We start from the raw sequence: 15,285 nt of genomic DNA, 5'->3' as shown, positions 1-15,285 counted from the left end.
TTTCTTGCCTCTTCCCCTACCTCTACCTTTTCGTTTCTTCAGCTGACATTGTATACATTTCAAGTTCTTATCTTTTTTGATCTGTGTTTCTGTTTCATGACCCACGTTTTCACAGTAAGTGTGAAACCACATTTTACTCGAGATGGCGCTCGTTCTGCCACAAGGGATTTCTTTGTGACATCACGCCGAGGTATATTCCGTAATTGGAGTTCCAGGCTTTTAGATCAAGTTTATTTGTATAGCGCTTTTAACAATAAACATTGTCGCGAAGCAGCTTTACAGAATTTAAACGACTTAAAACATGAGCTAATTTTATCCCTAATCTATCCCCAATGAGCAAGCCTGTGGCGACGGTGGCAAGGAAAATCTCCCTCAGACGACATGAGGAAGAAACCTCGAGAGGAACCAGACTCAAAAGGGAACCCATCCTCATTTGGGCAACAACAGACAGCATGACTATAACATTAACATTTTTAACATGAAGTCAGTTTTGTTGATGTTATAAACTCTTAATTGATGGAAACTTGAGTGCAAAACTGTTCATGACATCTGCAGTCCTAAAGTTAGCAAGTCAACTGTAGTCCTCAGCCATAAAAACATTAAGAGTCCAGCGTGTCCTCCAGGTGTGACTTTCAACTGTCCCCATGGGGCCGTCCTCCACAGGAGCGATGCAATGAGACTCTAACCAGACACAGGGCACCAGGATGGATCAAGCAGGTCCGAGGAGCAGAAGAGGTCAGCATCTCGATCTCAGGATTGACATGTAACTCAGAGGGACAGATTTTGAGGGGGTATGGGAGAAAACACAGGTTGTTAGGTATGCCCAATGTCACCTGAATAAGTAGGAACAGTATACATATTGCCCTGAGTACAACCAGGGACTCCGGCAACTAACTATGACAGCATAACTAAAAGGGGAGAGTCAGAAGGTACCACAGGCATGAGGGAGCCCTGGGACATAAAGCAGCAGCCGCTACACCGTCAACAAACTCGAGTGAGCAAGCGAGTGGGGGACTGACAGCATCCATACATCCCAGTTTACCAAAACACTGTCTGAGGACCCTCCAGATCTACACCTTTACCTCATAAACACCATTAACAAAAGGCTTGACTAAACAGATATGTTTTCAGCCTAGACTTAAACACTGAGACTGTCTGATTCCTGAACACCACTTGGAAGGCTGTTCCATAACTGTGGGGCTTTGTAAGAAAAGGCTCTGCCCCCTGATGTAGCCTTCACTATACGAGGTACCAGCAGATAGCCCGCACCTTTTGATCTAAGTAGGCGTGGCGGGTCATAGAGGACCAGAAGTTCACTCAGGTACTGTGGTGCGAGACCATTCAGTGCTTTAAAGGTCAATAGTAGTATTTTATAATCAATACGAAATTTGATTGTGAGCCAATGCAGTGTGGATAAGACAGGGGTGATGTGGTCATATTTTCTAGTTCCAGTAAGGACTCTTGCTGCTGCATTTTGAACTAACTGGAGCTTGTTTATGCACTTATTGGAACATCCAGACAGTAAGGCATTACAGTAATCCAACCTGGAGGTAACAGAAGCATGAACTAGTTTTTTCTGGATTGTATAGTGACATTAAATTTCTTATCTTAGCAATATTTCTGAGATGAAAGAAAGCTATCCGGGTAATGTTATCGATGTGAGTTTCGAATGAAAGACTGGGGTCAGTAATCACTCCGAGGTCTTTTACTGCTGCACGTGAAGAAACAGAAAGGCCTTCCAGAGTTACTATGTAATCATAGATCAATTTTAGATCAATTTCGATTGAAAATATTGTGAATATAACATTAATACAATGTGACAGGATATAATAATACCATATAATCAAAGAATACATGACAGTGATACGTGTGAGTACAAGATGTTAAGTATGAAACCCCTGAATATTTAGAAAGCGTAATGTTATTGTCATGTACCTTCCCGGTCCAGTTCATACTTTCTGTACCGGGTTATGGGAGACACCTCATTTGTTTTTACTGTGTACCTCGACTGGATTCTGGATTCCCCTTGGAAGCTGGTTAACACTGCCCTGATCATGAGATAATTTTCTCATAATTATGATTTTCTATCTCATAATTATGAAATCTTATCTCATAATGCAAATGCATTGTGGCCTAATGGAAGCCTAATGGTTAGAGAAGCACCTTTAGGACCAAAAGGTTGCTGGTTCAATTCCCTGGACCACCAGGAATAGCTGCAGTGCCCTTTAGCAAGACACCTAACCCCCAACTTCTCCCCAAACTGCCCTGGGTATGTTGTATGTTGCCTTGGATAAGAGTGTCATAAACGGACTTCCATAACATTCTGATTGGTCAGAAGGTGTTTTTCTTTTTTTTTTAAACAACATCAGCGCTGATTGTAATTCAAACAATAGGGTTTCATATTCATGCGCTCATACTAATACACTATCGTTTTCAACTCATGATACTACACACGGACACTTCACATAATCTGTTACTTCTGGATTTAAAAATGTATAATCAGTGATATGGTGAATCCTGGCAGCAGGGTAGTGTAGTGGTTAGCGCTGTCGCCTCACAGCAAGAAGGTCTGGGTTCGAGCCCCGTGGCCGGCGAGGGCCTTTCTGTGTGGAGTTTGCATGTTCTCCCTGTGTCTGCGTGGGTTTCCTCCGGGTGCTCCGGTTTCCCCCACAGTCCAAAGACATGCAGGTTAGGTTAACTGGTGACTCTAAATTGACCGTAGGTGTGAATGTGAGTGGTTGTTTGTCTCTATGTGTCAGCCTGGCGGCTTGTCCAGGGTGTACCCCACCTCTCACCCATAGTCAGCTGGGATAGGCTCCAGCTTGCCTGCGACCCTGCACAGGATAAGCGGCTACAGATAATGGATGGATGGATGGATGGATAAATTGACCGTAGGTGTGAATGTGAGTGTGAATGGTTGTTTGTCTCTATGTGTCAGCGATGACCTGGTGACTTGTCCAGGGTGTACCCCGCCTCTCACCCATAGTCAGCTGGGATAGGCTCCAGCTCGCCTGCGACCATACACAGGATAAGCGGCTACAGAAAGTGGATGGATGGTGAATCCTTCTATAAGGAGACATTTATTTATGTTTATGGAAGGGGTCTCCAGTGTCAGTAGGTTTTCACACATGGGAGAGTCTACTGGACAGAGGTCTCTGCGCTTTCTGGTTTCTCGGTAACATGACATAACAACTGTGTTGTTGTTATTGATGTTTGTTTGTTGATGTTTTCTTCTGAATAATATAAAAAGTCAGACAAGCTCAAGGCTGGTGAAGGAACAACTGTTTATAGGAGCTATAATGTAAGCAATATCTTGACATAACTTGTCACATTAAATGTACAACCAGTTAAAATGCACAACATGTCATTTATTAATAACCTCAAAATTGTACGAATTGCCAGATTGCTGTGGTATAAGAGGAATAAAACATGTCAGGATGTGCTGTTATAGGAAAATAATCTTCCATAGGGTGACTCCACTTCATGACAGGCTGGATCACATACAGTGGGGCAAAAAAGTATTTAGTCAGTCACCAATTGTGCAAGTTCTCCCACTTAAAAAGATGAGAGAGGCCTGTAATTTTCATCGTAGGTATACCTCAACTATGAGAGACAAAATGAGAAAAAAAATCCAGAAAATCACATTGTCTGATTTTTAAATAATTTATTTGCAAATTATGGTGGAAAATAAGTATTTGGTCAATAACAAAAGTTCATCTCAATACTTTGTTATATACCCTTTGTTGGCAATGACAGAGGTCAAACATTTTCTGTAAGTCTTCACAAGGTTTTCACACACTGTTGCTGGTATTTTGGCCCATTCCTCCATGCAGATCTCCTCTAGAGCAGTGATGTTTTGGGGCTGTCGCTGGGCAACACGGACTTTCAACTCCCTCCAAAGATTTTCTATGGGGTTGAGATCTGGAGACTGGCTAGGCCACTCCAGGACCTTGAAATGCTTCTTACGAAGCCACTCCTTCATTGCCCGGGTGGTGTGTTTGGGATCATTGTCATGCTGAAAGACCCAGCCACATTTCATCTTCAATGCCCTTGCTGATGGAAGGAGGTTTTCACTCAGAATCTCACGATACATGGCCCCATTCATTCTTTCCTTTACACGGATCAGTCGTCCTGGTCCCTTTGCAGAAAAACAGCCCCAAAGCATGATGTTTCCACCCCCATGCTTCACAGTAGGTATGGTGTTCTTTGGATGCAACTCAGCATTCTTTCTCCTCCAAACACGACAAGTTGAGTTTTTACCAAAAAGTTCTATTTTGGTTTCATCTGACCATATGACATTCTCCCAATCCTCTTCTGGATCATCCAAATGCTCTCTAGCAAACTTCAGATGGGCCTGGACATGTACTGGCTTAAGCAGGGGGACACGTCTGGCACTGCAGGATTTGAGTCCCTGGCGGCGTAGTGTGTTACTGATGGTAGCCTTTGTTACTTTGGTCCCAGCTCTCTGCAGGTCATTCACTAGGTCCCCCCGTGTGGTTCTGGGATTTTTGCTCACTGTTCTTGTGATCATTTTGACCCCACGGGGTGAGATCTTGCGTGGAGTCCCAGATCAAGGGAGATTATCAGTGGTCTTGTATGTCTTCTATTTTCTAATAATTGCTCCGACAGTTGATTTCTTCACACCAAGCTGCTTACCTATTGCAGATTCAGTCTTCCCAGCCTGGTGCAGGTCTACAATTTTGTTTCTGGTGTCCTTTGACAGCTCTTTGGTCTTGGCCATAGTGGAGTTTGGAGTGTGACTGTTTGAGGTTGTGGACAGGTGTCTTTTATACTGATAACGAGTTCAAACAGGTGCCATTAATACAGGTAACGAGTGGAGGACAGAGGAGCCTCTTAAAGAAGAAGTTACAGGTCTGTGAGAGCCAGAAATCTTGCTTGTTTGTCGGTGACCAAATACTTATTTTACCGAGGAATTTACCAATTAATTCATTAAAAATCCTACAATGTGATTTCCTGGATTCTTTCCCTCCATTCTGTCTCTCATAGTTGAAGTGTACCTATGATGAAAATTACAGGCCTCTCTCATCTTTTTAAGTGGGAGAACTTGCACAATTGGTGGCTGACTAAATACTTTTTTGCCCCACTGTAACTGCCTGCCACACTGTGTTTTATTCCTTACATACTATCAATATGTTCAGATCATTTTTCAGGCCAGAATTTCATACTGATCAGTTGTAAGACTTACTGCATCAACATCAGGGTCAAGACGTATGTTTTGTACATCTCATCTCATCTCATCTCATCTCATCTCATCTCATTATCTCTAGCTGCTTTATCCTGTTCTACAGGGTTGCAGGCAAGCTGGAGCCTATCCCAGCTGACTACGGGCAAAAGGCGGGGTACACCCTGGACAAGTCGCCAGGTCATCACAGGGCTGACACATAGACACAGACAACCATTCACACTCACATTCACACCTACGGTCAATTTAGAGCCACCAGTTAACCTAACCTGCATGTCTTTGGACTGTGGGGGAAACCGGAGCACCCGGAGGAAACCCACGCGGACACGGGGAGAACATGCAAACTCCACACAGAAAGGCCCTCGCCGGCCACAGGGCTCGAACCCAGACCTTCTTGGTGTGAGGTGACAGCGCTAACCACTACACCACCGTGCCGCCCATATATATATATATATATATATACACACACACACACAGATGTTATCTTTGCATATGTCTGCATATTTTATTTGTATATTTTGAAATATTTTATTGTATTATTACTCATTTAAATTAAGGGTGGAATGTAAAGTACTGCACAAAGTCTTAGGCACATGTAAAGAAATTCTGTAGACCAAAAATGGCTGGAAAAAAATGAAAGGAAATGTTTCAACATTAAAAAAAATACGTAAGCAGTAAGCCATAATAAATGAAACAAAGTCAATATTTGGTGTGAGACGACCCTTTGCTTTAAAAAAAAATAGCCCTTTCAGGTCCAACGAGTGCAGTTTTATGCGGAAATGAGCTGTAGGTTTTACTGAGCATTTTACAGAACCAGCCACAGTTCTTCTGGACATTTTGACTGTCATACTGATTTCTTAATTTTGCACCCAAACCCAGTAGCCTTCATGATGTCTCATCTCATCTCATTATCTCTAGCCGCTTTATCCTTCTACAGGGTCGCAGGCAAGCTGGAGCCTATCCCAGCTGACTACGGGCGAAAGGCGGGGTACACCCTGGACAAGTCGCCAGGTCATCACAGGGCTGACACATAGACACAGACAACCATTCACACTCACATTCACACCTACGGTCAATTTAGAGTCACCAGTTAACCTAACCTGCATGTCTTTGGACTGTGGGGGAAACCGGAGCACCCGGAGGAAACCCACGCGGAGAACATGCAAACTCCACACAGAAAGGCCCTCGCCGGCCCCGGGGTTCGAACCCAGGACCTTCTTGCTGTGAGGCGACAGCGCTAACCACTACACCACCGTGCCGCCTCCTTCATGATGTTTTCTTTTTAATCTGAAAAGTGCTCTCTTATGGAATATGCTGCTCAGATACAAACTTTTTTTTCTGTAACATTTAATTTTGTGCTGGAAAATGAACGAACGTTTGGAACTCTAAAATGTTTTTGTACTGACTCGATAATGTAGAAGTCATAAAATAGAAATTTGTAACAGTCTGTATGGAAAAAAAATAGGGTGCTGAAGACTTTTGCACAGTACTGTAGGTCTGTACAGCAGTGTGATAAGACCCCAAAAATGTCATTTTTTTTTCCAGTAAACTAACCACTAATAACAGTAATACAGATGTAATATTAAGGTTAGCATGAGGACAGATTCAAAACAAAACCAGGGTAAGAAAGTGGGGGGGAAAAACACATACACACATCTATTCTTGTACTTATAACATTGTGGGGACACAAGACTCAGAAATGCTTTCTAGGGACACGACTTTCCTGTGATCCAGATGTGGAAAAAAAATATGTTTTGCAACTCAAATATGACTTCAAATTCTGGATTCAAATGAGTAAGTTTCTTTGTCTGTCATTTTTTTTATTCATAAGGAACAAATAACGACAAATAATTAATGTGGAGCTAATATGCATACACAGAAAATACTAGAAAGTGAAAAAAATTAACACGCACATATACACTGCCAATCGTACGGTTCAGTTTTGCAAAGAAGATACATACTATAACGACTGTATTCCTGTTACAACCTTGAGTATGCTACTCTAAATATTGAAAAACAAACTCGAGATAATATTTAATTAGATAATAAAGATGTGATAGCATTGCATATTAAGGAATGAGGTATTCACATATGTATCTCTTCTCAGTGCGACACACCTCATCATGCCACTTGCCCTGTGCTGGGATCGACAGCACGGCACAGCTCTGTCGTTTTCCTCCTGTCGGCTCCTTCTTAGAACGATCCCAGTTGAAGTAGGTGATGGGCATGCTGTTGACATCGACGTACTGGCCTTCTTGAACAATATCGGTCACACCTATCCAGAAGTCTTTGGTGCCTGGTGAGCTGAGTTTGGCGTAGTCTCGTAGATCGTTGTTTTCCCTCAGGCTTCGGGGCGTGGCCAAGGTTCCGCCCTGAGCAATGCAGTCCTCATTGGCTTCATGATAATGCGTGGGCTTTTCAATGACCAGGTAACACTTCTTGTGAGCTTTGGTGCCACGAAGACAAACTGAAAACATAATGTAGTATGAGAGTAGGACCACTTGTGGTAATATTTTGGTGGGGATTTTTTTTTCTCATGGGAACAGTGGAGGATAACTAGTGATGATGATGATGGTCCAGCTATATCAGTATTTATTCTATCCACATTCACCGGATATGAGCAATTGCGTGCTCTGATTGGCTACTCTACTACTAGGCTATCAGCTCGTATACCATGAGTAGAGAAAAACAAAATGGCGGCGCATGTTGCTAAACCAACCGAGGACGAAGTAAAAACTTTACTCGAAAACAAAACCACAAAAAACACACACAAAAAAAGCAACAAAATATGGAATAAAAGTATTTGATGGTAAGAACGTATCTTTTTTATTTTTCAAGAATTATTATTATTATAGCATTTTTCACAAATTGCTACTGTCATTTCGCCGGTTTGTTTACATCTAAGCGGAAATGATTTTGTCTGACGTTTTGTATGAAGTTTTTATTTATCGAATTTGCAAAAAATAAAAATGCTCTGTTTCTCAAAATCCAGTCAATGTGGATAGAATAAAACAGTTATTCTACTCAATCTCGCTGTACATGACTTATAGCTGACTCGGCGCTACGTGCCTCGTCGGCTATCAGTTCATATACGATTCAATTTTGTAGAATAACTGTTAAGTGTAGCTTCAGGGTTTCCAGTAGGAATTTTGGGTCTGTTCAAAGTTTTAATGCCCCATTGTTTTGGACTATTTTCTCTTCTCCTGGACAATATTTATTCCCCCAGGGCCTCCCTGGAACCCATTTCGTCTCAGTTTCAATATCTTACCCATTATCTCCTTCAACCACTTCTGGAATTTTCTTTAAATTTCATATCAGAGAAAGCTTGTCTTAGTTTAAGACCACTTTGTGCTGGTAACTATTTTAGCATCATGCAGAACTCGAACAGGAAACATAATCCACCAAGCCTGCAACTAATATAACATTTAAGAAGAAGAAGAAACCTTTATTTGTCACATGCACACTTCAAGCACAGTGAAATTCATCCTCTGCATTTAACCCATCTGAAGCAGTGAACACACACGCACACACCCAGAGCAGTGGGCAGCCACACCAGAGCGCCCGGGGAGCAGTCAGGGAATAGGTACCTTGCTCAAGGGCAGCTCAGCCCAAGGCCGCTCCAAGTTAACCTAACTGCATGTCTTTGCACTGTGGGGGAAACCAGAGCACCCGGAGGAAGCCCACGCAGACACGGGGAGAACATGCAAACTCCACACAGAAAGGCCCCCACTGGCCGCGAACCCAGAACCTTCTTGCTGTGAGGCAACAGTGCTAACCACTACACCACCGTGCCGATTAAAGTATATAAAAATGACTTTAAACATTATTTCAAATTTCAACCACCGCACCGCCTTTAACATTGCACCTCTAATACTCCATGGTAAGATCACAGGATTGCATGCTGTTCTTTTTTTTTTTTAACTTTCACATGTGGGGCGGCATGGTGGTGTAGTGGTTAGTGCTGTCGCCTCACAGCAAGAAGGTCCTGGGTTCGAGCCCTGTGGCCGGTGAGGGCCTTTCTGTGTGGAGTTTGCATGTTCTCCCCGTGTCCGCGTGGGTTTGCTCCGGTTTCCCCCAAAGACATGCAGGTTAGGCTAACTGGTGACTCTACATTGACTGTAGGTGTGAATGTGAGTGTGAATGGTTGTCTGTGTCTATGTGTCAGCCCTGTGATGACCTGGCGACTTGTCCAGGGTGTACCCCGCCTTTCGCCCGTAGTCAGCTGGGATAGGCTCCAGCTTGCCTGCGACCCTGTAGAACAGGATAAAGCGGCTAGAGATAATGAGATGAGATGAGACTTTCACATGTCCCTTCTAGCAAATTGTTTATCAAAGAATATGTGGAACAGTATTACTTTGATGAATACAGGTAGTGTATTAATCATACTATTACTATGATTACATGATGCACAAATAATTCTATCCTTCAGCAGAGGGCAGCAAAACCTCCCAGTTCCACAGTAAATCATAAAAATGCATGCCAAGACACTGCTCCAAGATAACCAGGTTGGTATTTTGAGCTCTATCTTTGCAGGATTAGTTCCACTAGGTGACATCTGGAATAATATTTGCACACAAAATGAAACTTGTTCATCTGGACAGTAATTAAATTAATGCCAGACAAGTGGGTTTCCATGGGGTTGATTTCCTACAAACCCCTGATGTTTGCAACTTACACATTTATACACCAATCAGCCATAAAATGAAAAACACTTACATGTAAAGTGAATAACATTGATTATCTCACTACAGTGGCACCTGTCAAGAGGTGGGATATATTAGGCAGCAAGAGAACAGTCAGTTCTTGAAGTCGATGTGTTGGAAGCAGGAAAAATGGGCAAGTGTAAGGATCTGAGCGACTTTGACAAGGGCCAAATTGTGATAGCTAGATGACTGGGTCTGAGCATTGAACAAAATAGTACATCTTGTGGGGTGTTCCTGGTATGCAGTGGTTAGTACCTACCAAAAGTGGTCCAAGGACGGATAACCGGTGAACCAGCAACATGGTCGTGGGTGTTGAATGTTCATTGATTTGCATGGGGCACGAAAGCTAGCCCATATGGTCCAATCCTACAGAAAAGCTACTGTAGCACAAACTGCTGAAAAAGTTCATGCTGGCTAAAACAGAAAGGTGTCAGCATTAACTTTTTTTTAGCAGTTTGTGCTACAGTAGCTCTTCTGTAGGATTAGACCATATGGGCTAGCCTTTGTGCCCCATACGAATCAATGACCCTTGGCCGCCCATAACCCTGTCGCCGGTTCACCAGTTGTCCATCCTTGGACCACTTTTGGTCAGTACTAACCACTGCATACTAGGAACACCCCACAAGTTGCACCATTTTGTTCGATGCTCAGACCCAGTCATCTAGCCATCACAATTTGACCCTTGTCAAAGTCGCTCAGATCCTTATGCTTGCCCATTTTTCCTGCTTCCAACACATCAACTTCAAGAACTGACTGTTCTCCCGCTGCCTAAGATATCCCACCCCTTGACAGGTGCCACTGTAATGAGATAATGTTATTCATTTCACCTGTCAGTGTTTTAAATTTTATGGCTGATCAGTGTATATTGTTTTAAGTGTATTCATAGCTTTAATATAAAAAATACTGCATAATTTATAATTATATTTATTTAATTGGCGGCACCTAATGATAGATGATTAAGATGCCCACAGCAAAACGAGTGCTCATGAATTTCATTTATTCATTCTTTGGTAAGAGCTTTATCTTGGTCAGAGTCCCAGTCCATGTATCCTAACAACACTAGGCCTGAGATGGGAATACACACTGGATGGGATCTCAGCATGACACACACTGAGTAGCCAATCATGCCAGTATGTTCATGAGAGGATCATGTGAAATTCCACACAGACATTAACCCATGAACCGGATCTGACCAGGAACGCTGGAGCTGTGAAGCGGCAATGCTTCTTGCTGAAACACTGTCTCGCCCATCACATGATATTGTGCCTTATAATATAAAGTGGCTTAATATTTGTCATATTCTTCTAATTTCTCCATTTAGAAAGTGTTTAATATGCATAAAAACCTTATATGACTTAGAAATATGGCAAGTAGCAGTGATCAACCCTAAAAACAAGGATTAAATGATCAGATCACCACAGAGTAGGTAATTTCAGAGGTAGTTTAATTTCGATAAACAATGACATATGGATGGAAATAAAATCACACCTGGTAGCACCTGGAAATAGTGGATTACCCCAGGTCCCTGTTGAAATGTAATCCATCTGAATAGGGCTTTTGATTCCAAGAAATGGCGGCACGGTGGTGTAGTGGTTAGCCCTGTCGCCTCACAGCAAGAAGGTTCTGGGTTTGAGCCCAGTGGCCAACGGGGGCCTTTCTATGTGGAGTTTGCATGTTCTCTCCGTGTCTACGTGGGTTTCCTCTGGGTGATCCGGTTTCCCCCACAGTCCAAAGGCATGCGGTTAAGTTAACATGGGGCAGCCATGGCCTGAGGTTGGGCTGAAGTGCCCTTTAGCAAGGTACCTAACCCACAATTGCTCCCCAGGTGCTCTAGCATAGCTGCCCGCTGCTCTGGGTATGTGTGTGTGCTCATTGCTCACTTGTGTGTTCACTGCTTCAGATGGGTTAAATGCAGAGGTTAAATTTCACTGTGCTCTTAAGTCTGTGCTTGAGTGTACGTGCAACAAATAAAGGCTTCTTGGCTTCCTTGAAAGGGGAAATTGCTTTATTTCTTAATTAATGTATTATTCAATTATGTTTTCGGTTTTAGTAACCTTAAATCGTGACTCGTATTGGCAACTAATTGCAATTAAACATTATACTTATTGGCCTATTCGGTTTTTAGCCATGTTGAATTTAGTTCGTTTGGTCCACGGCAGGCATCGCTTATCCGCGTGATCTTCACGACACTTGTGCAAGACTTTGAAACGTGAAGTGTCAGCCAGGTGTCAGTGCCGCCATTTTGAAAACTGTTTTCCAAACGAAATATTGCACAAAAACAAAAAGTTTAAATGACGATTACTGCCTACTTTTTTCAAACTTTCCTGATTGCTATCAAAACAAACAAAATTTCTGTCTTGATTACATCAGCATTTGAAAGAGGGCGTGCGCATCTTTTGACAACGTTGGCAGATGTCGGTCACTTTGATTTCCGCTGTACATTTTACTTCCATCGTACAATGTCTCGTACAGGTCTCAACAAATCTCGTTTACAGTCATTGCTTTGACATCCGTCCATTATCTGTAGCCGCTTATCCTGTCCTACAGGGTTGCAAGCAAGCTGGAGCCAATCCCAGCTGACTATGGGCGAGAGGCGGGGTACACCCTGGACAAGTTGCCAGATCATCACAGGGCTAACACACAAACAACCATTTACATTCACGGTCAATTTAGAGCCACCAATTAACCTAACCAGCATGCCTTTGGACTGTGGGGGAAACCGGAGCACCCAGAGGAAACCCACGCAGACACGGGGAGAACATGCAAACTCCACACAGAAAGGCCCTCGTCGGCCGCTGGGCTCGAACCCAGGATCTTCTTGCTGTGAGGCGACAGTGCTAACCACTACACCACCGTGTCGCCTTGTTTTGACATATGGACTGATATATTACATAGCATATTTCAAACACTCATAACTTGCTATAGCAGTGACAAAATAGCTATCAAAAATGCATTCCTATATTTAATAAAATGAGATAAATAGAATTTTAATAATAAAAAATTTGCCTTCAGTTCTCCTTTAAGAAACCACAGGATCATATAATGGGCCTCTGTGCAAGCTGTTACACTGTGAACAACCTTGTTTTGCCCTGCCTGTGGAGTCAAAAGGTGCATTTTGATGAGGTAATTGTTTGAAGACATTAAAAATAATGGACTTTAAGGTGTTTGGATGGGATACGGAAAAAGTAACAGGCAACATTTCAGAGGTATGAATTATATCTATGTATATCTATCAGTTTAAATAATTATTGTATAGTTGTAGGTGTTTTGATTTGAATTCTTGAATATTCATGTCCACCACTGCCAGATACTACAACAGCTTCTTCCTTCAGGCAGTTCGGCTCCTCAACAGCCCGGTGCCCCCTTCCTGCACCAAGATACCGAAAGTGGACGACTCACTTCTGGACTGTTTACATTGCACTGATAATCGGCATAAAATCACTTTACACTTACTGTTGCATAATTTAATATTATACACAACTCTTTGTTTTTTGGTGCTTGGTTTCCATTGCACTGACACTTTAAACTGGTAGAAAGTCACTTTACATTTTACACTTTACACTCTCCATTGCATAATGTACATTACCACTGCATTACCATCCATCCATCCATCCATCATCTGTAGCCGCTTATCCTGTGCAGGGTCGCAGGCAAGCTGGAGCCTATCCCAGCTGACAAAAGGCGAGAGGCAGGGTACACCCTGGAAAGTCACCAGATCATCGCAGAAAAACAACCATTCACACCTACGGTCAATTTAGAGCCACCAATTAACCTAACTTGCATGTCTTTAGACTGTGGGAGAAACCAGAGCACCCGGAGAAAACCCACACAGACACAGGGAGAACATGCAAACTCCACACAGAAAGGCCCTCGCTGGCCACTGGGCTCAAACCCAGGACCTTCTTGCTGTGAGGTAACCGTGCTAACCACTACACCACCGTTCATTACTCGTTGCTCGTTTTGCACTACTGGTTTGTTCTTTTTTTATTGCACTGGTTTATGTTTGTCCTTTGTTTTGTATTTTGTCTTTTATGTTGTACTACGGGTGTTCGAGAAACGTTATTTCAACCTTACTGTATACCTGTATATGGATAGGCTGACAATAAACATCTCTTAAATCTTGAATCGAAGAACTACGGAGCAGCTATTAAACCAATACAGCAATACATGCTGTGGCGAGTTTTATATAATTTCCGTACCATGTTGCCTCCTGGCTCCTGAGGAACAAATATGTACAATCTAATTATAGCTTCTGTTCAGAAAAGCACACTCATACCATCTAAACATGAAGTGTCATTAATAGTGTGTTCTCAATAACATTCTTACTGTTAGCATAATGCTCGTAACACACCTGTAATCATGTAGAATATATTTCAAGTGGTGCATTTCCCTTGAAAAGATCAATATAACTTAGTCAAAAATTATCCGCAGTGTTTGGTGTGTAAAAAAGATTTGGATAGAAAATACAGTCTGAAATCCAGTCTACCTGTTTGCAGCGCTTGCATCTCCTTCAAGGAGTTGACCTCCTGCCATAGTTTATCAATTTGCGCCTTCATATTGTCATCTCCTTAGTGCCATTCAGAAAGAAACAGAATCAACAGAAGAAATTATGCACACAGTATGCATAGCCACGAGTTCAATTCATTGAAATAATTACATGCTTCTATTTCTTTTCTGTAAGTAATTTCTTTCGCTGTACGGAAAACGTTACCTCGACCTGCAACAGCTTTCCTGGAGCGGTTAGGACGAGCATATCCATGATTAAGCAGGGTGCAAGACAGCAAGAAGAGAAGAAACAAGTGAGGAAAAGCCATGGTTACTGTAAGAAAGCAGCCAGCTCATACAGAGGCTACATTTATACGAGTACAAGAAGCCCCTGAGAGAGCGGACCAGACAGCTCACCAAATACACACCAGTGCTCAACATGCAAACTCCCAGCTTATTGGCTGAAAATGTCGAGTTGGAGTGTGAGCTCTAAAAACAAGGGCATTGCATACCAGAGGTGCTGTAAACAAGCAGTTCACTGTGTCTACCCATTCATAAATATTTACCTGGGCCAGCATGCAGCTCGTTTCCTCCAGTCATCAGTCAACAAGCCACCTCGGTGTCACAGAACATTCTGTACAGGTTAGAACTTCGAACTCTCTTTTACCGTTTCGTCTACACAATCTATACCATTTACATTTCTTCACAAGAATATGAAATGATTCATAACAAACAACAAAAGTACAAGTTTAAATCAAATCTAAAGTGCAATGGTTCAATAAGAGCAACACCCTAACCCCAATTTGACATGTACGAATGGTTCTGAGTTTGGTTAAATCCCAATCCTCAAAATCCTGTGGAGCACAATTTAAGCCAATATTTTTTAAATGGAAA

The 15,285-nt window shown here is 42.4% G+C and overlaps 1 protein-coding gene across 1 annotated transcript; it reads right to left on the bottom strand.

Annotated features, from left to right (window-relative positions):
* Positions 1–7,272: 7,272 nt before the first annotated feature.
* Positions 7,273–14,720, bottom strand: clec3a (C-type lectin domain family 3, member A). Its single transcript, XM_060940438.1, has 3 exons — positions 14,618–14,720; positions 14,393–14,473; positions 7,273–7,670 (listed from the first exon to the last, which is right to left on the bottom strand). The coding sequence occupies exons 1-3, from the start codon at positions 14,718–14,720 to the stop codon at positions 7,273–7,275; spliced, it is 582 nt and encodes a 193-aa protein (XP_060796421.1).
* Positions 14,721–15,285: the final 565 nt, after the last annotated feature.

The sequence above is a fragment of the Neoarius graeffei genome, chromosome 15 (genome assembly GCF_027579695.1).
Source record: "Neoarius graeffei isolate fNeoGra1 chromosome 15, fNeoGra1.pri, whole genome shotgun sequence".
In the NCBI taxonomy this organism is placed as follows: Eukaryota; Metazoa; Chordata; class Actinopteri; order Siluriformes; family Ariidae; genus Neoarius; species Neoarius graeffei.
Note: the sequence above shows the minus strand (reverse complement) of the source record. Positions and strands in the feature narration are given on the sequence as shown.

Excerpts from the sequence above, each read along its gene's own strand:
- clec3a (XM_060940438.1), bottom strand. The coding sequence starts at position 14,720 with ATGGCTTTTCCTCACTTGTTTCTTCTCTTCTTGCTGTCTTGCACCCTG. Across the intron at positions 14,474-14,617 it reads GAAAGCTGTTGCAGGTCGAG|GAGATGACAATATGAAGGCG; the intron begins GTAACGTTTTCC and ends AATGGCACTAAG. Across the intron at positions 7,671-14,392 it reads GATGCAAGCGCTGCAAACAG|TTTGTCTTCGTGGCACCAAA; the intron begins GTAGACTGGATT and ends TTATGTTTTCAG.